Source organism: Rousettus aegyptiacus, unplaced genomic scaffold (assembly GCF_014176215.1).
Source record: "Rousettus aegyptiacus isolate mRouAeg1 unplaced genomic scaffold, mRouAeg1.p scaffold_m13_p_14, whole genome shotgun sequence".
Taxonomy (NCBI): domain Eukaryota; kingdom Metazoa; phylum Chordata; class Mammalia; order Chiroptera; family Pteropodidae; genus Rousettus; species Rousettus aegyptiacus.
The window spans coordinates 59,023,376-59,048,204 of NW_023416289.1; the positions used below are offsets into that span (position 1 = coordinate 59,023,376).

Below are 24,829 nucleotides of genomic sequence, written 5' to 3' on the forward strand. Positions count from 1 at the left end.
TGATTATGTCAATTTGTCAGAGGGCCCCAGGTATCAAAAAAGTCACAGTTAATCATTTCACTGCTCATATCCTTAACTCAAATTGCAGCTTTATGCTGAGTCCCCTAGGGAAGAAGGCACTGGAAGGAAGGTGCTTCCTCTGGGTGGAAATCTACCAGCCTTAACTTGGGAGGTTTTGCGTCCCAGTGGTTGGGAAGTCGGGGCCGGAGCGTAGTCCGTCCCTACCTGTGTTTTCTCGACTCCCATCCCATCCCTAGCCACGCTTCTGCGGTGCTCTGATGTCATCTGGGGGACACCTGTCTGCACCAGCGCTGCTGCCCGTCTCCGCTGTGAGGCGGCAGGCGCGGAGTGTCCCAGGCGTGGCGACGGGAGGCACCCGCGGAACCCGAACTGCTCTTAAAACCTCATCTTGTAGCCCCACGGCTCGCTCTTGTCCAGGCCGCCAGCTCCACACCCAATCCCACCCCCCCCCCCCCGGACACACACATCCATATTCCAGCATCGCGTCTGGGGCGCCTCACACTTCCCTCCGGTATCCTTCAGTAGTCAGAATACTTTTAGTTCCAGGAGCTTAGCTGGGGGAAATAGATCCTGTGTCAGTATCTTGCCAGAAATCTACATTCGGTATTTTTTAAAAATATTGTTAAAATTAGTAGTTATATTCTGTTATAATTATGATTTCCATGATTATTTAATCATAGTTCAAAATTTAAAGGATTCATTATCACCAGTTCTTTACTGTAGCTTTTGTATTCTTTTATTAATTTAATTTTTTGGTTTATGGATTTATTGAGCAAATTTTTTAGCGCCCCACTGCCCAATGTCATGTATTTTAGAAGCCGAGTATATAGCAATGAAGAAAACCGAAAAAAATCCCAGTATTTTCCAATATATGATCTACTTAAATGACTAGATGTTTTCAGCAAGTAGTTTTGTTTGGTTTTTCTTCTGAGAAGGGCTCATGGGTATTCTTACGTTCCAGAGTATTCTTACGTTTGAAAATGTTTGTTGTCTTTAGACATGAAGTATAACTTGGCTAGGCATAACATCCTAGGATCCCATTACTTTTCCCCAGAACGTTGTAGAGATTATTTCAAGATCTTCTGGCTTTGATTGTTGCCAGAATTCTAACATCAGACAGATTTTTTTCTCTCTCTCTTCCTAAGAAGTGACTTGATGTTCAGTAACTTAACCAGAAAATTCCTTGAGTTCGATTACTGATTTATTTTTTGTTAGGGTGGTGTGGCTTTTTGATATTTTTTTATTTTTTAATAAATGATTTTCCTTTTCCAATTCTGTAGTTTTTTTAGATTATGTATTATATGTCCACCATACCCAGCATCTTTATTCATTTTAATTTTGTCTGTTTCGAGTCTTTGAATTTTCTTGTTGTGGCTTTGTCTGTTATGATTTTTTTCCTCTTATTCTTTTCTGAGTGAAACTAGCTCAGGGTTTAGGTCATTTAGTTATCTTTTACATGCTTGACAATGATATCAGGTACAAGTTAAAAATGGCTTTTCTGTAAAATTCCTAGTTGTACGTCACCTGCCATTGTGCATTTAAAACAGGGGGTCTCTACTGGTGTCCTCCCCCGCCCCTTTCTTTCGTGGCCTTCCCACACTTCTGAATCCTATAGCGCCAGTCAGAGGACCTTTGGCTAGGCCTTCCCAGGACTGTGACATCGCCACTTTCATCAAGAAGTCCAGGTTAAAGAGTTTCTGGGGAGGACTGGGTAGGAGGCAGTCAGTGTGCAGTGCCTGGAATCGAGGTTTCGGAGGCGATGTGATTATTGGTGATGACAGTTAAAGGTGTGACTTCAGGAGCGGATGCTTGACATGGTAGAGATTGATCATTTGGAAGTTGAGAGATAAGGGAATTGAGAGGCCAAAGTATTTGCAATGATTTTTTTTTCTGCAGATGCTGAAGTCTCCAGAGATAAGAGCAGGGTTAGACAGAGAAGTCAGGTGACACTTATCGGTGCGTGAGAGGGAGCAGCCAGGGGGTCGCCAGCGCCCACCACAAGGAAGGGTCTCGGGGGTATACATTTCATGGCATGAGTTTGTTTAAAAACATATAGGGATTTTGAAGGGGAAGGACGGAAAAATAATTTGGAAGGGAGAGTAGGGAGCAAAAAGAACACATCTTCTAGGCCCTTGAGCGTAGGGGATGTGATATTTAAAACTAACAAAAGTTGGTCTCTACTCGAGAAAACTTTAGGTGACAGGTTTTAGTTGGAGAAAGAAATATTCAGAGGACATTAGGGAATTTGCTAATCCGAGACTGAATTTCAGTGGGTGCCGTAGAAGGGCTTGTCTTGGGGGAGTGTGAGCTAAATTAGTGGTGTGCTTGGTCCCTGAGAGAGAAGTCTGAGTAGCGGTGGTCACTTGAGGTGAGCCTGGCTTTCTGATGGCAGCCATTTTTACTGGACAGTAGGGGCCTGCTGTTTGGCTGATCCTTGCCCTCTGCAGTGGAGCGGCAGCCGAGGATAATGCAGTACCTCAGAGGAGGTGGCTCTGTCGGGGCCCCCAGCGGTACAAGGTGCACGCAGGACTGCAGTCGTGTGGCAGGCGGGGGTGGGGAAGAGGCCCGTGTGGGGCACGAGGCGAGGAACCTTTCCCACCTGCGCAGTCTGACTCAGGGTCGAAGTGACTCATCTGCACATAGCTCGCATTCAGGTACCACCAATGCTTTTGATCAAAACACACTTTTTTCTTTGATTGTCTAGGTCACTTTTACAAAGAGAAAGTTTGGGTTAATGAAGAAAGCCTATGAACTCAGCGTGCTCTGTGACTGTGAAATAGCACTCATCATCTTCAACAGCTCCAACAAGCTGTTCCAGTACGCCAGCACCGACATGGACAAAGTGCTCCTCAAGTACACGGAGTACAACGAGCCGCACGAGAGCAGAACCAACTCCGACATCGTCGAGGTAACGACCTAGAAATGCCTGAACTGCGGGTGATGATGCTTGGTGCTTGCGTTTAATAACTGCGACGTCAGCTTGCTCGTTACATCCAGAATATAAATCAGTTACATCTTTTCTCTGAGTCGTTTCTTAGAAGGATCTAATCGTTGCTCCGTGATGACCCACTTACCGTTACAGACATCCTGTTCATTGAGACAAAATACACTAGGCTGTTGTGCTGTGTGCTCAGCGTAATCACGCATTTCATCTGTGATTACTTATATTAGCTTTTAAATGAATATTCTAAGAAACTATCACTTTTGACAGAATGAAGTTTTAATACGTCTAATCACTTGTTACGTCAGTAACTACCCACAACTAAACCTAGTGAAGTGAAAGAAAATGATGTAAATATTTCTGTTTTGTTAACAGTGCTTTAGTTGGGGGAGAAGGATGTCCTCATTTTCTTCTACTCTGATGCCCTTCAGGATCTGTCATAATTTTGCCAACGTAATTAAGTGAAAAGGAGAGGGATTTTCAGAATGATTTCTGTCTGTCCAGAAGTGTTTTTAAAACAAAACCTTCAAAAAGGAGAACTAGTATACTTCCTCTTTAATTCTTTTCTGCTGTAAAATCTTATGAAAGCTAACTTTCCATGCTTACTTTTTTTAAATTAAAATTATAGGTGTGGGTAACATTGGTTAATAAATAAGTTTCAAGTGTACAGATTAACAGTATGCCATATACTATACATAGTGTTGTCTGTTCACCCCCCAAAGTTAGATTTCCTTCTGTCACCAGAGAGTTGACCCCCTTTGTCCTTATCTACCTCTCTTCTCCCCTGTCCCCTCTGGTAACCACTAATCCACTGTCCGTGTCCATGCTTGGTCTCTGTCTGTTGATTTCAGTTTTTAGTATATTTCTAATAGCATTTTGAATTAGCTTCATATTTACTTTTTTTTTTTTAGTGTATATTTAGAGATTTTACTTTTATTCTAAAGTTTTTTTCACTACTCGATGTATACTTTTGGCTTAGTTTTGTAATATTGGAAAAGTATTTCAATAAATTAGGTGTTTTTTTTGGCAGAAGTACTGAAACCATGTGAGATGATGCAGAACTAACTATAAAAGAAGAAATGAAGTTCCAATCTAGATTTTGAGTAATTGAAATTAAGATAAAGATACCTTATTTTATTGTGTAGGAATCTAATTTATTTGCCCCCACAGATTCTATTATAGTTCTGAAAATACGTTTAAATTTCCCCCATCTTTCTTTGCCTTAGCCATCCCTCTTTGGGCAGTAATTGTTACTGCATAACAAAAACAAACGCAAACCTACTTGTATTAAAAGAGCACTTCTGCTACTTCTTAGCAGTTATTCAATAGCTTGAGAAGAGAGGTGAGAGTGTAGCGTAATTCCAGCGAGGACTCCCTCCTTCTGCTCGATTTGGCCGCAGTGAGTGGCTCAGTGCCGTGAACCGCCCCTGACGTGTGTGAAGTGTTTGATTTTGCTTTGTTGCTCACTTCAGTTTAGCTGCATGATTACCCCTTAACACCTTTGTATCACTGGCGAATTATTTTATATCATTTGGCATTCATGGGCTATCTTACCACTTCCGTGCAGTGCACACTATTTCATAGACTCTCATAACGCATTTTGAGTTGAAATTTTATAAATTGGGATGATTATTTGGTGATTTTTGTAAGAGACTGCATAACTGGATTTCCTTGAAATAGAGAGTATCCTAGTGTGTTTAGTTTAAAATGATACCTTATTTTTAAAATCTCTTTTTTTTTTTGTTTTGTTTTTTTTTTATCAAAAGTCCCATTGCCTTAAGTCAAACAAAGAAATAGAGTTGACTTTAATACTGTCAACAAATAGATACTCAGACCGGCTTTGCGATGGGAACCAGCACCTTCCTCACCCCAACTTTTATTGCAGCACTTGTTCATGGCCCCCTGTAAGTTGAGGGTCCTCCGCACAGCCGAAAGCTCCTGTCTTAGAGAGTATGAAGAACATAGTCCGATGTAATCCTCCCAGAATTGTCAGACTACCTCAGTCTTCTCTGTTGTGGTCAGCAAAGTGTAGGAGAGTATATATCCCAATCATTTTTTTAGCAATCTCCCATTTACAATCTACTTCAACATGAAGGAAAACTTTTGCAGCTCAGTTATCAGTTGGGAGATTGCTATTTTCTTTTTTAATTGCAATTTTTAGATACAAGCAAACATAAATCTTACTAATAGTTTCTAATGAAGTTCTGAATTACATAAATGCAATGAGAGAAGACGCATTAGATTATAAGGGATTAATTTGTGTGGCAGTATAAATATTAAGACTTAATTTGCCTTTCTTGTATGTGAATGTCTTGCTGAGCTAACCTTCGTTAGAAGACCATGGTGGTTACACTTGTAAAGTATTCTTCCACATAGAAAGGTGATGCAACCATGTTCTCGCTAGTAGTGCATGCCTGTCTCGAGTCCTTTTTATCAGCGACAGTAATGGCTTACACTCCTGCAGCTACAAAGGTGGTCGTGAGCCAGATTAAGTTTCCTGGATGAGAGTAATGACGGACACTTGTGCAGAGCTTCCTGTGGGCCAAACGCTTTTAAGTGCTTTACGAATATCTCATTTAAGGATATCTTTCGAATACCATTATAAGTACTTCTTCATTTTTCATATAGTTTCCTTTCAAACAGTCATAGCGATTGAAAGCAAACTTTTTAGTGTCTGTCATTTGACAAAACTATTTGAGGGGCTCCTGGGTGCCATGGACTCAGCGTAGTGATGTTATTTAGAGATTTCTGATTCAAGCTACAAGACTGTTCTTTCTACCCATAGTTTTGTAAACCGTTGAGATACACTTTTACCAACTGAAGATTTCATATCTGTAAACTTCTAACACGGTGTGATGTTCTGGACTCTTAGCCACATCATCTTATCAGTGCTGGGGAGTACGTCAGCGTTAAGTAGAGGCACAAACAGCTGTAAGTGAGCGATTGAGAGTGTTTCCACATGCAATGTGATCGACAGTGAAACTAACCGAAAACTTCACGAACAGCTTTCATAGGCCTCTAACCTGAATTCCCCGATTTCCTACCGCATGTGTCCGTCTTTAAAGTCAGCAGGGTTTTACTTCCGCTTGTATTTCTAAAACACCTTTGACAGAGCCTTGACTATATTTAAGTGGAATCCGTGGATGTGTTTCTGTTCTTTTGTGTCCTACACACAAACCCTTTTGGGAGGCGCTGTGAAGAGGAGGAGGATGGGTGCCGCTGTGTTGCCCACTCCTGCGTGGTCTGTGTCGTGCCTGCGGCATCAGACCTAGTGCTCTAGTAGGGAGCACTGCGGAGCAAACACCTGCTGAGTCGTGGCTATCGGAATACCGTGATGGGGAGCGGCGAGGAAGGCGCGATGCTCACGCTCACCGCCTCTGCTTTGCCCAGGGCGTTGCGAGCCCGCAGCGCGACGGGGTCGGTCCTCGTTCTTCCTGGTTTCACGTTACCTGTATTTTAAAACTAGTTTCTTTAAACTGCAATCCACTTGAACATCTTAATTATAGCTGATACAAATTATTTCTGTATAGCTTTTTTTTTTTTAGTCAGCAGCACTTACGTATTTTAAGTGGCATTTCATATTTTAAATTAAGGTCTGCAGTGTCTTGTAGGACGTGTGTACCTCCCACGCTGATAAAGCTAAGTACACGAAGATGGAAACTTGCGCATTAGTCAGTTAGGAGATTGTCATTAAGGTAAACCTCACAAGAGACTTCGTCACTGGATTTCTTCGAAATGGAGAGTATCACTGCTGTGTTTAAAATGACAGCCTACTTGAAAATGTTTATACACTACTTTTCAGAAACGTTATCCTTACAAAAACATGAGGTTTACCTTATTTCCTAAATTCCATTAGGAGACAGACATTCTGCAGAGACTGTCATCAAAGATAGACATTGTATATGTTCATGTTATTAAGCCTCAATACAAAAATAAGTGGCAGACTCGTTTGGTCCTGAGAAAAGTAGTAATTTAGTTGAAATGTACAAAGAATGTTACAACCCCCAAATTTTCTTTTCAGTAAATTAAGATTTAAACCCTTGTGAACCGTATTGTGTAATTATATAAGAATATTCAATATATTTTAGAGTATTAAAACCAGAAATGGACATCACCAGTCCAGTTAGTTGCCATTATTCATACACGTGTGTTCATACATTGAACTTGAACTGATGTGGAAGGGTTCTGCGTCAAAATGAATGCAGAAGGTGTGAACAAGGATTTTAGCTGCTACACAGATAATGCCTGAGGTTACTTTTGTGTCCAATTTTTTTCTTTCATTTTGCAGGAATATTAAATAGTACCGCTCATAGTATTTTTAAAAAAATAGCTGAGTTGGCAGCATTGGAGAACATTCAGTAAATAGCTTATGTGGTGATTCAGGTCATCGCCCTCTCATTTAAGGATGCACATACAGGGCCATGGCCATTTATCTCTCCTGTTAATATGTTGTGATCCTGTTCCCAAATAGAGTTGTTGCCTTCATCACAGGACTACTGCATAACAGTACTTTAAAAAAATTCCACTTGCATCATCTCATTTGATCTTCATATTCAAGGTATGACTTTCTACTTTGTTCAGAAGTAGAAATTCAGACTCAGGTTAAATGACTTGTCCAGAGTCATTTAGCGACTTAATGGCAGCGGTGGGATTAGAACTTGGGTCTTTAACATCACCCCCTCCCTTCGCTCCCCAGTTTACTGAGTCCATTGGAGCTCTGGAACATTTCACCATAAATAGACAACATTTTATATATATACTGGTAATGTATAATATGTAGCAAGCACGAATAAGTTTTCCTCAATAATGAACAGAAAATTAGGATAACTGCAATAAGAATTATAGATAACATTTATCAAGTACTTAATATGACTTGGTGCTTTCCCAAGGACTTTTATTTGTTATTAAGTCCCTCTGTTTGTCCCCATTTCACAGTTGAGATAATTGAGGCATGGCGATACATGAAGTAAGATGATGATAATTCAGATTCAAAAGAAAAAGGACATCTGCTCTTTTGGAGTCTTAATCCCTACTTGCTTTCAGATTACAAAGGAATTTGGAAATAATATCTTGAAAATAGTCGATACAAGATGCATCCATCAATTATTAAATAAACACCGGCAATAAAAGCGATTGGTCTGGGAGTACATTTTTTAAAATCAGTGGTTCTCAGAGTGTGGTACCCTGACCAGCAACATCAGCATCACAAACCTGAGTTCTTAGGCCTCAGACCTACTGAGTCAGAAACTGTGGAGAAGAGGCCTTCGTGTATTAACTTAGCTCGTCTTAAGTGCAGTGAGACTAAAAACTTCAAGTTAATAAGGAGTTTCTTGGCAGTGGTTATCAAGCTTTTAAAATAATTTTATCCCCAAGAATATCCTCTGAAATAATTTCAAGCAGTGAGCAAGCACAGATTGCAACTTTTAAGGCCTGTCTAAAAGCAATTCAGATAGTATGCTGAAATCGTCGTGAATTGCAAACGGGGGAGCGCAGTGCTAGTGGGTCACCTTTCAGTTCAGCTCTGTGTGGCTCTCAGTACTTCTCCGAGTGTATTTAGGGGTCTGGTGGGAAGGTGTGAGAGATGGACCCCTGTTCCTCAGTTGAGCAAAAACGATAAATGACTTCTGTCTCCCGAGATCATCTGGTGCTGACTTGATGTAACAGGAGCGTGATGTGGTTCAGGTTTTCCGACAGCATTATATACGATGTCCTCAGAGAACCTTTTTGAGCCAGTCATTGTCGTCTCCCCACGTTACGGATGCGGGGTGGAAGAGGCAGGGTGTCTTAGGAGGCTTGCGTACTGTTCTACAGGGCTGCATGGAGCGGCTTGGGAAGGGAAAAAATAATGAGGCCTCTGAAGACAAGACCGAGCTTCCCTCCACCTCCACCCCCTGCCCTGCGCCTTTCTCCCTGACAGCCCGAAGCGGCGGGACGAGGACCCGCAGGGTGAGCCACCGCCCCGCGTGGCCCTCCGCCCGTGCCACACGGCCCGCAGCGTCACCGCACGCGGCAGCCACTGCGGCTCTAGCAGTTGCAGTTTTCCAGTTTTTATTTTGTTACGTCTTTGAATATTATTCATCGCGCAATTCTTGGTTTCGTTACACGCTTTTTATCAGGAGCTAGGCATCTGTGTGCTTTTTATTTTCTCGAGGTCGGATTTTTCTCCATCAGACTGATGTTACATAAACCGGACTTCATGGGGAAGAAGGGTGATATGTGTCCCTTTATGCCGACGCCCACGTTGCTGTAATGCATATCGTGATTATTGATGACCTCTCTGCCCTGTTTATGTCTCTGTGTGTCAGGGATTGAGTGTTTTAGCACTGACAATCAGATACACTGTTCTTTCTTCTCTGGAAGTTCTTTGATACACCGGCCAAATTTTTGATCAGTGAGAGAAGGGGAGGATACAGAGCATGGGTAGAGTAGTTAGAGAAAACTTCCTCTAGAGGTGACGCCATCACCCCAGTCCTTTAAAGGACAGGATTGGAGAGGGAAAGGAGGGTCGGGGGGCGCTCACGGGGAAGTTAGGAAACGAGACACAGCATGGTTATTTTTTGGAGTTAGAGTCATCTAAGGATAGCTGAAGTATAGCAGCGCGAGATGGAAATAGCTGAGACCTGAGAAGTAAACCAGGTCCCAGGGAGGTTGTGAGGCCCTCGACTTTCTCCTGAGGGTTTGGGTAGCTGTTGAAAGAGCTTATATCATAACTGCCTAGGTTTTACTGTCTTGTACTTTCCATGCTGTAAGTTGTGTTAGAATTGAATTGTAAATTTTTTGAAAGGGGTTGAAGAGAAGGGAAATGAAAGGGTAAAAATGTTGACCGAAGTGCATTACTTCTCCCCTTTTTACTCGTTGACTCCTTACTGATCACACTGTGTATGAGGCGTTGTGCCGGACACTGGGAACGTAGTGGGAACTGGCTGCCTTCCTGCTGCTTGCCTAACAAGGCGCCTGGGCTTTTTTATGGTCTTGTTATAGCAGTCCCTTTGTTGGATACGCTTCACGATGGATTCGAGATACTTAGAATCCCAAGGTTTTGATGTTCCTCATCAAAAGTGAATTATTTACCATATACACACACACACACACACACACACACACACACACACACACACACACATATATATCAACCATATGCGTGTGTGTATGTATGTGTATATATATGTATGTATATATGTGTGTGTGTGTGTACGCGTGCGCATATATATATATATTAACCACATGTAAAACAGCACTCTGTGTGGGCCAGCGAAGGGAGGTGCATGTCGTCTGGGTGTGTAAGGTAGCTCCTGCAGACAGGCAGGTTTGTAAAATCTGGATGTTGAAGCACACAGTTGAAAATTAAGAAGATAGCTATATAAAGTTTTCATATTTATTTTGAAGTGATTTTTATAGCTTAGTTTGGAGAGAAACCAGGGCTCTAGAGTCTAATGAAAGGGATATCTTCTTGGCACAGATTAGTCAGAACTCTACTTTTTAATTTACAGTTATACAATTATACATTCAGTGCTGTGCCTATAGCCGGTTCTAAACAGTAGTATGAACTTCTTATATTTTGGAAAAGTAAACACACCTTATAATTTTGTTTGATGGATTGATTCATAGCTTGTAATGTGTGCTTTGTAATATCGTAAGGATATTCTATGAAGAGTATTATATATACAGGCACTTTGACATGGGATTATATTCCTTTAGTCAAATAATATTTTTTGTAGTTCTTATTTTAATTCATTGGTAGTTAAACACCAAAGGTAAATTTTTAATACTGTTTTTAATGTTAGTGGTTAAAACTTCAAAAATAAGTTTCATGCTTGAGTCTTAGAGAATAAACCAAACTTGATTATTTATATTGGAATTTACCTCTTGTAATTTAGTGGAGAATATTTTTCTTTCATGCTTTGTTTTTATGAAAATGTTTTTCCTATAACTCATTTATTTTTTGGTAATTTCTGGGCTTGAGTTATTTCCAGAACCCATCTTGAGAATTTCAAAAAATGTTTATGTTCTGCAGAAAACTTGAAAGTAGCAACTAGTATTTGTACAGGAATTTTAAAATTTAGCTTGCTTTATTATGCCATCAGTGTTCGTATAGCATTATCCCATAACGTTATATACTTAAAATATTTTATTGCTATTTTCTACATTTATATGGTTGGATTAGTTTTTTTTATTTTTACACCCATAGTAACAGTTTTAAAAAACTTATCAGACATGTTCTGTAGGACAGTAGAAAATAAGGGTTTAGGTGGGTATTTAGGTATTTTGTGAAAGATGTAATTATAATTCTCAAGCCCTATTGATATTCACATACTAGATTCAGAGTAAATTTCTATAATACTATAATGATCATTTCCTGGCCATATTAATGTTACTTATCAGATATTTTTGGTACTAAGCTCTGATGTTAAATAGGAAGAGAGAATAGTATTTAAGTTGTAAACCTTGTGGGGTTTGAGGCTCAATTAAAATAATATATGGGAAAGCATTTTGAAACTATGTCATATTATTTAACTTGTTTCTGGTTGTAAGCAACAGAAGACCTGACTGAAACTGGTCTTTAAAATAGGTGTGTTTGTTATATCACGTAAGCCAAAAGCCAGCAGTGCGGAGACTGGGCCCCGTTGAGGTGACTCCGGGTCTCTGCTCCCCTCGGCGTCAGCTGCGTCCCCTGCTGGCTTCTTTGCGTTAACAGTGGCAGCTCCCGGCCTTCCTTATGTGTACAGCATCCTCTAAAGCAGCACTGTCCGGCAGACCTTTGTGTGATGATGGAAATGTTCTGGATCGGCGCTTTCCAGTGTGGGAGCCACGAGCTGCAGGTAGCTGCGGAGCACTTGAAATGTGACTGGTGCCACTGAGGAACTGAATTTTCCCCTTTGGTTAATTTAGCTTTAACCACATGTGGCTCGTGGCTACCATATTACTCAGCACTGATGTGAGTATCAGAGATCAGTGTGTCCCAGCATTCCCAGCAGGTGTCCTAAAGTTCTGAGTTACTGGTTTAGATCACAGGCCTCCATCCCCCCACCGGGTGGGGAGAGGATGGGAGCCGGCTGGCTTATTCTCGCCAGAAGTCCCACCTCCTAAGACATACCTAAAGCTACAGTGATGCAGAAGCTGTGGCGTTTGCGTAGGGAAGGACATGTCGGTCAGAGGAACGGAATAGAGGGCTCAGAAATAGAACCACACGCATGTGGCTAATTGACGTTTGACAGATGTGGCAGGGTGAGTCAATGAGAAAAGGAAAGTTTTCAATAAGTGGTGCTAGAAAACTGGATGTCCATGGAGGAAAAAACATAAGCCTCTACATTACTTCACAGCATGCACAGTTTATGTGGAGTAGTTCGTATGGGGAGTAATAAAGGCAAGGACGGGACTCTTGGACATAGCTGGTGAAGCGCCTTGAATACCAGGCTGTGGCACTTGACATCTGTCCTGTGGGCATTGGGTAGCCATGAGAGAGGTTTAACAGTTTAGGTAGTCAGATAATCGTTGCAAGAATACTAATTTAGCAGCAGATAATCAGCATTTTAAAAGACGTTCTTAGCTTTTAAAAATAGACCAAGTTATCTCATCTCTTCATTCTGGTAAGGTTTTAGTAATGTTGGGGTTTGTTTGAAGAATAGTGCTGTTCACCTTGTTTGAATGGGGAAAGGGAGATTGGGGAGGGGGGCGTTGAGCTGTGTTGTAAAGAAAACAGGAGGCGCTTCTGCTGTAGTGCAGTGCGTGCATTCCTGAAAGGCCCCGCAAACCGCAAAACCTCTGCGACTCTGTGTTCCCAGCAGAATCCACCCCCAGGAAGAGAGAGTATAGACCCAGATGTGAAAGGCAAAACTATAAAACCTTCTAGAAGATAATAACATAGAATATCTTCATGGTTCTGAGGTAGGAAAAGATTTATTTTATAAGACATAAAAATTACTACCATAAAGGATAACTGTAAAGGAAAAAATGATATATTTAACTATTAAAATGAATCCATTTTCATCCAAAGGCAAGTGTTATAAAAACATGCCACAGAATAGGAAAAGATTTTACAATGCATAAAATTAGCTAAGGACTTATGTTGATTACAAATAAAGTCTATACAGCAAATAAGAAAAACAGCTCAGTAAAAAACTTGGCAGAGGACTTGACAGGCACTTCACAAAAGAGAAAATCCAAATGGCCAGTAGATATGACATGTGCTTCCTTTCCTTAGTAATCAGGAATAAAAATTAAATCTTCATTGCAAGTAGAGAAATACACGATACAACTACTTAAAAAAAACAGTTTGGCATTATTTAGTATAACTGTAGGTTAACATATTTTATGAACTAACAGTTCCACACCTAAAGATTACCTTAGATGTGTGTAGATATACAGTGGATTTAATCCGTAAATATATACGGAGCCACCATTTTTATAATAGCCCATAGATTGAAGCAACTGCAATGGCTATTTGCCGTAGAGTGGATGATTTTCCCCACCAAAGTAATTCAGTATTTTATGAAAATGGACAAACTGTAACTATGCAACCTGTGAATGAATCTCATAAATGATAGAAGCAAACAAGATATGTTGCTTATAAAGAAGGCAAAACAAAATAACATATTGCATATGTTATGTTCACATAATCTTTATAAATAAGCAAAGCTAAATTATATTTTCAGAGACGTGTATCCATGTGGCAAAACCTATAAAGAAAATCCAGAAGCTTGTCCTCACAGAGTTAGGGTGGTATTCGTGTGGAGGAGGGTCGTGTGATTGAGGGAGATACATACAGTTTCTGGTTCTGGTCTGTTTTTTGACCTGATTAGAGTTACTGGTGTTCACTTTATAATCATTGAATTTTATATAAATTTTGATTCCCTTTTCTTTGTGTATGTTTCACAATTTAAAAAAAAAATTAAATGTTTTAATGCATTTTCAAAGTGGGAAGAATAAGTGTCTTTCAAAATTGGAAACAATTATTAAAAATGGGGTAAAGGAGAACTTTTCTAATTAAAAACCCTAATAGTCTAAGTTCCTTGGAACTTAAGACATATTTTTCCTTTATTTCACAATACTTATTTATGCCTCGTGCTAGATCTGACTAATTTCCCCTCCAGCCGGCATTCGTGGAGCATTTGCTGCTCAGCTGCTTCGCAGAAGTGAGATCTAAGGTGGGTGGTGATAGTATGGATGGATTTAATCGAGGAACTTGCGCATTTAAAAACCATGTGTCTATACCTTGTGAATACCTTTCATTCCGTAGTTTTACTTCTAAATGCTGCGATTCTGTTAGTTTGGAATGAAATTTGACAATTATCATTATAGAATTAAGCATATATTAAAGAACATTTCAGTTCTTTGTAGGCAGTAGTTAAAAATGCAGCCTTGTCAGGCACGGCTTCCGGTAGTGGGCAGCATGGTGTCCTGAGTCCAGAACTGAGTAGCGTATCTCCAGATTTCAGAGAATGCCAGTCCCCTGGGATTTTTATCAGTTCTTATATCAGACTCTACATTGTTTAAATACTCAATACTCTTTTAAAGGTATTTACTATGAAAACTATCCCGAATACTAGATTTCTTTACTCTGTACACAAACACCAAAGATTGTGTTGTGTGTATTTGTGTATACACGTGTGTGTATATATAACTTTAATGGAAAATAAGTTTGTAAAAATTTATTACTTTTTGCTAATGAGAGAATATAAGCCAAAAGAAATCTATTTAAAATTAACTGCTCCTGTCTATAATTCATTTTGAGGTATATTTGTTTTTTTAAGTGTATTGCGTAAAAACCTGAGTATATTTATACAGAAGTCTGAACAGCATTGTTCTTGCCTCCTCAAGTTTCTTCTTCCTGCCCCTTCTCACTCCTCCCTTATTCTTGCCATCCTCAGTTTCACTAACAGATTTAGTAGTATAGTAAAAAACGAGAGACAAATGTACAGGGCCTGCGAAGCAGTGTTATACACCCAGAATTCTATATGTTTCCTTGACTCGAAAGATAAGGTTGCTAATACTTTATATGTAGAACAGTAGAGCACATGACTTTTTGAGCCTTTGGCCCCAAAAGGTAAATAATCCTCAGCCGTCTTCCGGTTTGGGACTTAACATCATTTAGATAAGGAGACTATTAATTTGCGACATAAAGGATTATGGCAGTCTTCTTTGTAAAGGTTTTTTGAGTGTAAGGAATAGAAATCCATTTAAAGTAGTTCAGGCTAAAGGAGAATTTATTGTAAGAATACAGGCACATGGCACCCAAGGCAGGAAGGACTCGGTGGCTTCCTGAAGGCCCGACATCAGGAAGTTCATCTCAAGGTCTGCATGGTCTCTCACGTCTGCCTCCAAGGCACAACTGATGTTCAGGGTCTTTATCCAATTAACCATTTTTGTAATCAGACTGTAATTCCCAGATTTAAAAAGAAGCTTCAGTTATAGTACTGTCTTTGATGCCTCAGTAGGAGCAGAGATTTGGAACACTGATCTAAGGGGCATAGAACAGGTCGTCTCGAGTCAGCTTAAATGGACAACTTAACGGCTCACACAGCAGATCTCTCTAGCAAGTTGTAATGTATGATTCAGAATATGATTATTTAAGAAAAGCAAGAGGGGTAACAACCTAAATGGTATATATGTCCCTAGAATTTGAACTTATTTTGGCACAATTGAGTTTTCCCCTTAGGCTTGCCATAGCGGACCTGACAAACTGTCAGTCACACGTATGTAAGATTAAAGGACTTTTGAAGGCCCGTTTACTTGAGAACGGGACACTGTAGCCACCAGCGATGGCCGTGGAGAGTGCGCCTCGTTCGCATGCTGGACGGATTCCTCGTCCGCCTGAAAGCGGCGTCCTCCCTGCGGCGGCCTCCCTGCGGCGGCTCTTCTGGCGGGGTTTCCCTCACCGAGCCAGTGTTTCTGCTGCGGCTAACGTGGTTTAAGCGTGTGAAAGGACTGGCGCCGCCTGCTTCTCGTACGCCGCGCCTGGCCTTGATAATAGATCGCGGCGTTCCACCTGTTAGCGCCAGCGACCCAGGAGAAACTCACTATTGTGCTATGTGGTAATGATACAGAAGACAGAAAACGTCTTTTTATGGTAGCTGGGTCCTCAGCAACCCTTCATGGCTGGCGATAAGGAGACACAGGCTGGCCCCCCGGCGGGGGCACGCCAGCTCGTTATCTGCAGAGCCGATACGGCCTCTTGAATTCCCGCACGGTGACGGGGACCCATCCGCAGTGAAGGCTTGCAGGGCCGCAGATAGCACAGCCCTGTTCTTCCTCACTAGTGCAAGCAGGGTTGGCCCTGCTGTTGGAGAATACAAGTTTTGTGTAGAATCATCTCACGAAGGCCATGTCGTTTCAAACTGCAGTAATTTAAAAACATGTTCAGAGAGATGTGAACTTGGAGATTGCTCTTGGTGGAAGAGCTGACTGCGAATTACCTGGTCTGCAGATGCGTGGATGTGGCAGGGGAAGCGGCTAGAGGCTTCAGGCCAGGATAAACAACTTGACGGTGGAGTCTGAGAGTGGGCACCTCCCGCATGCGTTCTGCTTCTGGGGCCCTGCAGGCCACGAGGTCATTGCGCAGCAGCGTCTGGGGCGATAGTGTCCCAGCAGACAGCAGCGGGCAGCGCTCTGGCAAGCGGGCCGTGCCCCTGTGGGTGAGGGAGGACACAGTCTCCATCCTTCAGTCCCAAACAGCAGGACCTTTTATGGCTGAGAACACAGACGTCCACGTGACTAGTCAGACCCACAGGGCCTAGCGCGGGTTGCCCCCCCCCCCCGATGCTCGTGTTCGGTGACTGTGTGTGTGTGGAGGGGGGTGGTTCAGGCTTTGTGTGTGGGATGCCCAGCACATGCCAAGTAGTTTGAGACACTAACATCTGTAATAATTTCATGATAATTCTTTAAGCATAAAAACATCAAATTGAGTACAGTGGAATTTTAAACTAATTTGACTTGAGAAACCAAGCAGAAAAACTCAAATCCTAATGTACTGTTTACTTTGTACTTCTTTCAAGAAAAAACAATAAAATAAGCATAATTTTGTTAATTATGTTTTAAAGGAGACTAAGATCTATTATAATGATTTAATTAACATGTTTTAAATCTAATTTAAATAATCATTTATTAATGAACTTATCCAGTGCAAATCTATTGATCAGACCATTTCCTAATTATATTAGCTCTGTGAGTTAGGCTTACCTGGACAATTTTAACTTTGTGAATCTTTGCAGTTGGCTGGAAAATCTACAAATCTCAAAGCTATTTAAGTTGTTGAACCCAATAAATCTACTTTAAAATAAGACCCATCAAGACTTTTAAAAATTTAGACATTCTGGAAGTAAATTAATATTCCATAGATTGTCAGGCCCTTGGTTTTCAATTAAAAAAAAAATACTAGACAAGTCATTTCATGATGATGTTAATTTAAAAAAATTAAAAATTAGAAAACCAACCGTTTACTCTATTTTTACTGCGTTAGTAAGAAGAAAAAAAAAAGTCAGTTTGGTCCATGGGTACTTTGATGACTCCCAAGAAAATTCTCCAGAAAGTCAGTTCATAAAGGAACTCTATAGAAAGAGCTGACAAAGAGGGCAGAGAAGGTGCATGCTGAGCAATTTTTTTTTTTTTTTTTTTTACAAATTTTAAAAATCATGTAAGGTTACTAATGTGTTAATTCTACATAGGAAAGAGTCATTACTGTCATATAAATAAGTACTTGAGTTTTTGTATTTTAAAAATATGTAGGAAAATGATAGTAATTAAGAATTAACTTATTGGGATATTGTATTGATTCTGGCGATTAGGATAAACTCTCAGGCAGAAAGGAGTATCAGTAGATGAAGTTGCTGAAATGTTCATTTTATAAAGGTACTGCCATAACGTCTCAAAGCATTGTTTTGATGCATTTCCTTTTCAGTCCTCACACTCATGGGCCCTGTCAGGTCGATCAGGCCTTAATCAGACTGGGTGGTGACTGTCAGCAGGGGTAGCTTCGTAGTATTCTCCCGGGAGTTTGAGAAGGAGGAATCCAAACAAGCAATGATTCCTTTGCTCTGTGTCCAGTGGGAACATTCGTTTTTGCTCATATCTAAGGTTTACTGTATTGAAGAATTAGAATACGTTTGTGATCATCCAAAACCATTTCAGTGGCTCTTGTATAACTCCATTCAGTCTGTGCTCTCTTAATAAATTTTACAAAAAAAAAAAAAAAATAAAACCTCATGGCAAGTTAGCATCATGTGTGTGTGAACTTTCCAATTGTATTTCAGACTTTAAGAAAGAAAGGCCTTAATGGTTGTGAGAGCCCTGATGCTGACGATTACTTTGAGCACAGTCCACTCTCGGAGGACAGATTCAGCAAACTAAATGAAGATAGCGATTTTATTTTCAAACGAGGCCCTGTAAGTACTTTTACTTCACCTCTCCTTTTTATTTGTTGATCCTTTTTGTTAACTTCATTATTTAGGCTCTGAACAAGAAGGAACACAGAGGGTGCGACAGCCCAGACCCTGACACTTCCTATGTGCTCACGCCACATACAGAAGAAAAATATAAAAAAATTAATGAGGAGTTTGATAATATGATGAGGAATCATAAGATCGCAGTGAGTACTAAAGGATGGTTTGTGCCTTTCCCTCGTGCATGACGAGACTGACCGCTCATCTTGTTTACTTTCACAGCGGGTGATGACAGCAGTGAATAGGAAGGGAGAAGCATTTCATCTTTTTTTTTTTCGGTTTTGTAGAACTTCAGAATAAAATAGCTGAAGGGCTGTGGCAGGGCACATGCCGCGCCTTAAACGCAGCAGCGGAGCGAACAGCCCCGTCCCTCCGCGTGGGCCCCGGAATCCTGGGCTCGTGTCATTTTTAAGTTCTCTTCCAGCTCTAAATTTCCGTGACTTTAAATACACGGTACATAGGACTTTGCTCTCCCTGCCATAACTTTAAAAAGTATCTCATGTACTTCAAATCGCTCTGGAGAGTATAAAATATAAGTGGTTAGATTTATTCCAAAATTCAGTGTTTCCAAGTAGTTTTGGATTGTTCTGTATAGTTGCTGTAGTGGTAGTAGTAGTCGGAGCTGACTGTTTGGCTCTTCGTAAATGCTCCCAAACCTCTTGGCAGCAGGACCTGCAGACGCCTCTGCCTCCCTGGGCCCGCGGGCCCTGAGGAAGAGCGCCTCGGCCCCGCTCTGACTTTGGGAAGCGGTGTCCTTCGGCCGCTGCGGAGCAGATAGTTGGTTTAAGATTTCCCTGTGGGTCAGACCACAGTGAAGAAGCGCTGCCCGGGGTCCTGCTCCTTCGCCAGCTTCCGGGCTTCTCCCTGGAAGCCGCGTTGGCAGGTGCCCCCCGGGCTGCTGCTCTGGGGCTCAATCCCAAGTGCTGCGTGTGTCCCGCAGGCCTCACGGGGCAGATGGGCTCCAGTGCTAGTATTTATGTCATTGTCAGAGGGAATTCTTTTAAAGCCATGCCCCGAAGTTATGCGTCATGGATTATTTCTTCAAAATAGTCCTATACTATACGAAACAGCTCATGAAAAATAGATTCGAGAAGGTATTTTTGGGCCAATGCCATCATTGTTCTTAAACGAAATAATAGCAAACAAAATAAAATCCCTCTGACCTCATGTGGGTGTTGGTGACCTCGTAGTTAATGTGAAGCTCCAAAAATATTGTGTAAATAAAATTGCTTTACCTTTGAAAAAATTTTTAATCATATATCCATTGTTCTGTATCTGTTAATGAATTATTATAATTTTCTACTGGAAATAAACTATTGAGTAGAGTGCCTAAACTATTTACATTCTTCCAACTTTGAATTAGCAGTGTTACCTTACTTTGCAAATCATGGTTTTAAAATGTCGGAAGAGGAAAGTTTTTTCCCTCTACCTTATAAATAGGACTGTTATCTATCGTGGTGAACAAGTATATTGTAAATGGTCTGTGGAAGGGATACCAGAGGAAAATTGAAAATATTTTAAAGGGGATATGTAATATTTTGGAGGGAAGAAAGATAGCATTGATATATGTAATTTAATCATACAATTTAAATCATACAATTTAATTTTATTGTTTAGATTATTTCTTTGTACTTTCATTACATTCAGATTGCATCGTATTACTTATATAGCTTTATTTTTTAAAAAAGTTTTGTCCATTAAGAATGTCAACTAAATCAGACTGGGGCTTATTTATAATGTCTGAAATTTGATGTACGAAGCTTATAATATGTGTACACACTTTCCCCTTTTATTCTATTTGGACTCTCTCGGTAGAAATGTACTGTCGCTAAACTGGTTTCCATTAAAGTGCTAAGTTATGCTTGCTTGGTAACATGATATATCTTATAATGTCTAAATTTGACAACACTACTTTAATGTCAGGTGCTGACTTCTAATTTTCACCTATGAATATTTGAAATATATATGTTATATTTGTAACTATGTATTGATGTGTAAAAAATTGAAATTGAAAAGGTTTGTGTCAAACATACTCATGTGTAAATATAATTCTAAAGAAAATAGCTTACTTAACTCTGCGAATTGATTTAGCGAGAACTTGTCCCCATCCTCTGCTTTTAATAGTTACCTTATCAAATTAAAGTTCGTAAGTTCTTAAACTTAATATAGATGAAAATGAAACTAACAGTTTTCTCTTTCGTTTTCTTTCTCCACAGCCCGGTTTGCCACCTCAGAACTTCTCAATGTCTGTCACAGTCCCCGTGAGCAGCCCGAATGCTTTGTCCTACACTAACCCAGGGAGTGCGCTTGTGTCCCCGTCTTTGGCAGCCAGCTCCACATTAGCAGATTCGAGCATGCTCTCACCGCCTCAGGCCACGCTACATAGAAACGTGTCCCCTGGAGCCCCTCAGAGACCGCCCAGCACGGGCAGTGCAGGTACGCCGCCACGTCTGTCATGCCGTCCTTTCCCGAGGGCGAAGGAGCCGGTAGCTGACCCCAGCTGCCCTGCCCCTCTTAGCGCTGCTGTTTTGCTGAGCGACAGTCGCTGCCCCGTAACTGGCTGCATTCATAAAGCGGCTTCGATTTAATCTCCAGCTCTAGCGTCGGGTCAGGTTCAGCGGAACAGCACAGAGACCCTGCCTTCCAGAGGCTTTCCTTCTCACGGGGGAGCCGCCCCTTGACAGAGCACTTAATTAGGACGCCATGAGCGAGGACTTAAAGTTGACTGGGAGCCATTCCTGTTAGACATGCGGAGGACAGACTTAGCTGATTGGAGGGGGAGTGTTTTTGCATCTCCCCCTGCTTGGATTTGTTCATCAATTCAGCAGAAATTTGCAGTGCGTTGGCGCCCTGCATCCTTGATGTACTGGGGTCCCGTTAGCATCGCTCCCATTCTTATCGCTGTGTGCAATCTGGTGTCGAGACACAGGCAGGCACACACGCAGGACCTGCAGGTGAGCCCGTGTACATGGCTGTGCCCTGCTACACGGTGGCACCGGGTTCAGACTGGGCTAGTTTTAATTTTTGTCTTCTGGGGCATGGAATGAGGCTTACCTCTGTTTAGTTCATAGCCATGCAGATGAAGAGCCAGTTCACAGCCTCCCTCTTCTCTCCTTAACGTTGTTAGGTGGGATGTTGAGCACTTCAGACCTCACAGTGCCAAACGGAGCTGGAAGCAGCCCGGTCGGTGAGTGACTTCCTCCTCTTCAGTTTGTAGGCATCTGTCCCCCCTGAGATGAAAGGCGCACTGGCCCTCAGCAAGGCCTGCTGCGGAGGGGGAGGGGGAGGGTCAGCGGGGAGGCGGGACCAGAGTAGACCTTTCCCTTTGGAGACATGATGACCATCTGAGGGTGCTTTCACTGACGTGCACCATTCTTCCATAACGCCCCTATTTTATTCCCTTTTCTCGGGCTTATTTATTCATTCAGTAAATACTTATCGAGTGCCTCCTTCATAGCAGACATCATTCTCTTCTAAAGACTGAATGAATTACTTTAATACAGTTTTTACAGCAAACAATTTCTGTATCACCTGTCCTCAGCAGAGTGACTGTGAGCAGTCACTCTGACACATCGTACAGTAGCGTGAAATGTTTTCAGAGAGACTATACTGCGAAGAAGTGGCGGGCCCACTTCTAGAGAAACAGAGAATTGAGAAGTTTGTCTCTAGAGGGTCTGTTTTGGTGGTCACATGTAGAACATTCCCATTTTGTCATGATTGCAGCCAAATTGGTTCTTTTACTTCCGTCTCTGCCCCAAGATGACCAGCAGTTTAAGCCCATGCCATAAAAGTGTCCGCTCAGCCCTGCGGTGCTGGTAAACGTAGATTATGATCTTACCTTTACGGAAACAGGGCATGTATGTCAGAGCGAGAAGGATCAGTATATCCCTTTGGATCCTCCTCATATGACATCATCTCGGTCTCTTATTCTCTGATAATCACAGGGATCGTCACTGTTATCTGAAGGCAAGGGCAGGAATTCCCTCCCTGCTTCTAGATAAGGGTTCTTGGAGACATCTGAAAACAATCTGTGACAGGAAGTTCCTGATGTGTGTAGTCAGCTCATTCATTTCAGAAATACGTAAGGAGCTTCGTTAAGAAAACTGTGGAGGTGAATAACTTAAAGTCATGAGAAAAAAACAGACATTATTGAGACAAGTTACAAAACGTATAGTGACCTAAAGTAGGGAGAGATCCTGATTATATCGGCCACTGTGTTAATTTCTGTTTTAATGGCATTAAACAGGAAAGACCTGTCATAGGATCTTTTTAAACCAATAATTAAATGTGGAAAGTTCATGATGTTCTTCCCAGTTATACCTTAGGGCCGTCACGCTTGTGTATGTTTCCAGACACTCAGTTAATTTCTTTCGAACTCTCTTAGTTGCCCACATTCTTTTGTGTTACAGTTTTTCACATGCTTTTATTTCCCCAGCACTGTCCGTCTTGCTTTGCCTTCTTCTTTTCATCCTCGTTAAGGCTGGAATCAATCATATCAGTTTCATTGAATGTTAATGTTAATTAGGTCTTGGTTTTATTTCCAAAATCATTTTTATTTCATACAGTTTAACTATTCGAAGGTGTGTTTTCCTGTTGTCTTTATTTTTTCCCTCATCCCTCTGGCACCATAAACAGGTATTTCAGGTATTTCAATTCTCCTGTATTTTTCCCTCCGCATTTTGTATTCTCCGCATTGCCCTCGAGCCTTTTCACTCTTCTTTCCCTCCCTCCACACAACGACAGATCTAGACTTTGTCTGTGCTGCTCAGTTCTGTCTTCTCCAGTCACTTCAAACTCAGGCTTCCCCATCATCCTCTTCTGACCTTCTACATGTAATCCTGTTTCTTTTTTTCCCTTCATTTTCCTTTCTTTTTGTAAGCCTCCTCCCCCCTCGCAGGCCCTCGGGTCTAAAGGCCGCGTCCATCGCGGCCCTGAGACCGCGGCGCGTCTGCATCGCTGTCTCCCGAGCGCCCTTTACCTCCTGTGTGTCTCTGCTCCACGCCCCGCCCCCCCCCCAATCGGGCAGCCGTTGTCGTGTGTTCAGTGTGAATCATGAATACTGGACATGACTTTTTATTAAAATTTAAAATTCATGTGTTAAAATATTTTAAGAGCTTAGCGAGTTAAAGTTAAAAGTCCATTTCCATTACTGCGTATGCAGAGGTGAGTCCTCTTTCTCAATGTGTATTTCAGCAGAACATGTCGAGATTGGATGTCTTGATTCTTCATTGATTCATACTCTTACATAACTGTTTTACCTGGACTAGGTATAAATCTACTTATCCTGGTTTTTCGGATTGTGTCCTGAATGACATTTGTGTTATAACTGCTTTTTAACATGTCCTGCCTCAGAATTTAGATTCAGCTAAGCAGATGTCTTGTATCACTTAATTCAGATACCAGCTGGAAGTAATTATTTCTGTGCAATACTTAGAGCATATGTGGATTTAAAGTGCTTCTTGCTATAAATCTACCCCTCCCCCCCTCCCCCCATGGTTTCTCATAGGTATTTTAGAAGTGTTATTTTTGTAAGGAAGAGTCAGAGAATATATCTTAGTTCATTTTCAGCAGCGGTGCCATTTCGTTTCAGTGGTTTGGAAAAAAGTAACAAACTTATTTTTTATACCTGAATGAAAAGATTAATTATCTTAATAATCTCTATGAATGAAAAGATTAAACATTAAAATTCCCAGAGAACTTTAGAAGAAAGTATATTAAAAGCTGTGGATATGATTTCTAATCTACATTTTCAAAGTACGTTTTTAGGAATCATAGGAAAAGAAGTACTGACTTCCCTATATGTTTTGTGATTCACATGCTAAATGAGACTAACTAGGTTTGTTCATTATAGGACTTATCAGAGCCTTTAAAATGCTAACCTACTTTGTGAGTCTTCAAACTTAGTATATAACACAGTTACTCAAAGTGATTTTATAAAGAATCCTTTTTTTCATGAAAAAGCTTTCAGAATTAATGTTATATGAAACATGTTTTTGAAATACTGCTTCCAATCTTAAGATGATACATAGAAAAGATAGTTTTTGACTAATGAAAATGTTCATAAATAAAGTTGAGGTATAAAAAAAAACAAGACAGTCACACTTCTGCTGCGATAATGGCAGACTTGGTCATTTGGACTAACTTTGATCATTGAAGACAACTAGAAATGCTAGGCAAAATATTTTACAGATATGCTCAAAAACTTTTGAGAGCTGACAAGGTCACGAGGAGCTCCTGGCACAGGTCCCGGGGGTGGCGAGGACTTGAGCCCTGCACCGATGGCTGCTTTTCCCCAGGGGGTGTTTGCCAGGTCCACAGTGGGGTGCCTGAGAATCCGTGTGCGACAGCCTCAGAGATCAAGGGGACAGATCAAAGCGGAGGGCCCGCAAGAATGGGGAGAGCCTACTATCTTCTTACTTTGGGCTGGGACCCT

General features: G+C 41.2%; 1 protein-coding gene across 10 annotated transcripts in view; it reads left to right on the forward strand.

Annotated features, from left to right (window-relative positions):
• MEF2A (myocyte enhancer factor 2A) overlaps positions 1–24,829 on the forward strand; it is a 102,936-nt gene that overhangs the window by 53,083 nt on the left and 25,024 nt on the right. For 7 of the 10 annotated variants that reach the window (XM_036232024.1, XM_016154936.2, XM_016154932.2 and 4 more), the window contains 4 exons: positions 2,726–2,929; positions 18,405–18,542; positions 20,613–20,832; positions 21,524–21,583. In XM_036232024.1, the coding sequence (XP_036087917.1) occupies positions 2,726–2,929; positions 18,405–18,542; positions 20,613–20,832; positions 21,524–21,583 (622 nt within the window). Of the gene's footprint in view, positions 1–2,725; positions 2,930–18,207; positions 18,340–18,404; positions 18,543–20,612; positions 20,833–21,523; positions 21,584–24,829 lie in introns of all 10 variants that reach the window. The other 3 variants (XM_036232025.1, XM_036232027.1, XM_016154942.2) reach the window with 1 other exon arrangement.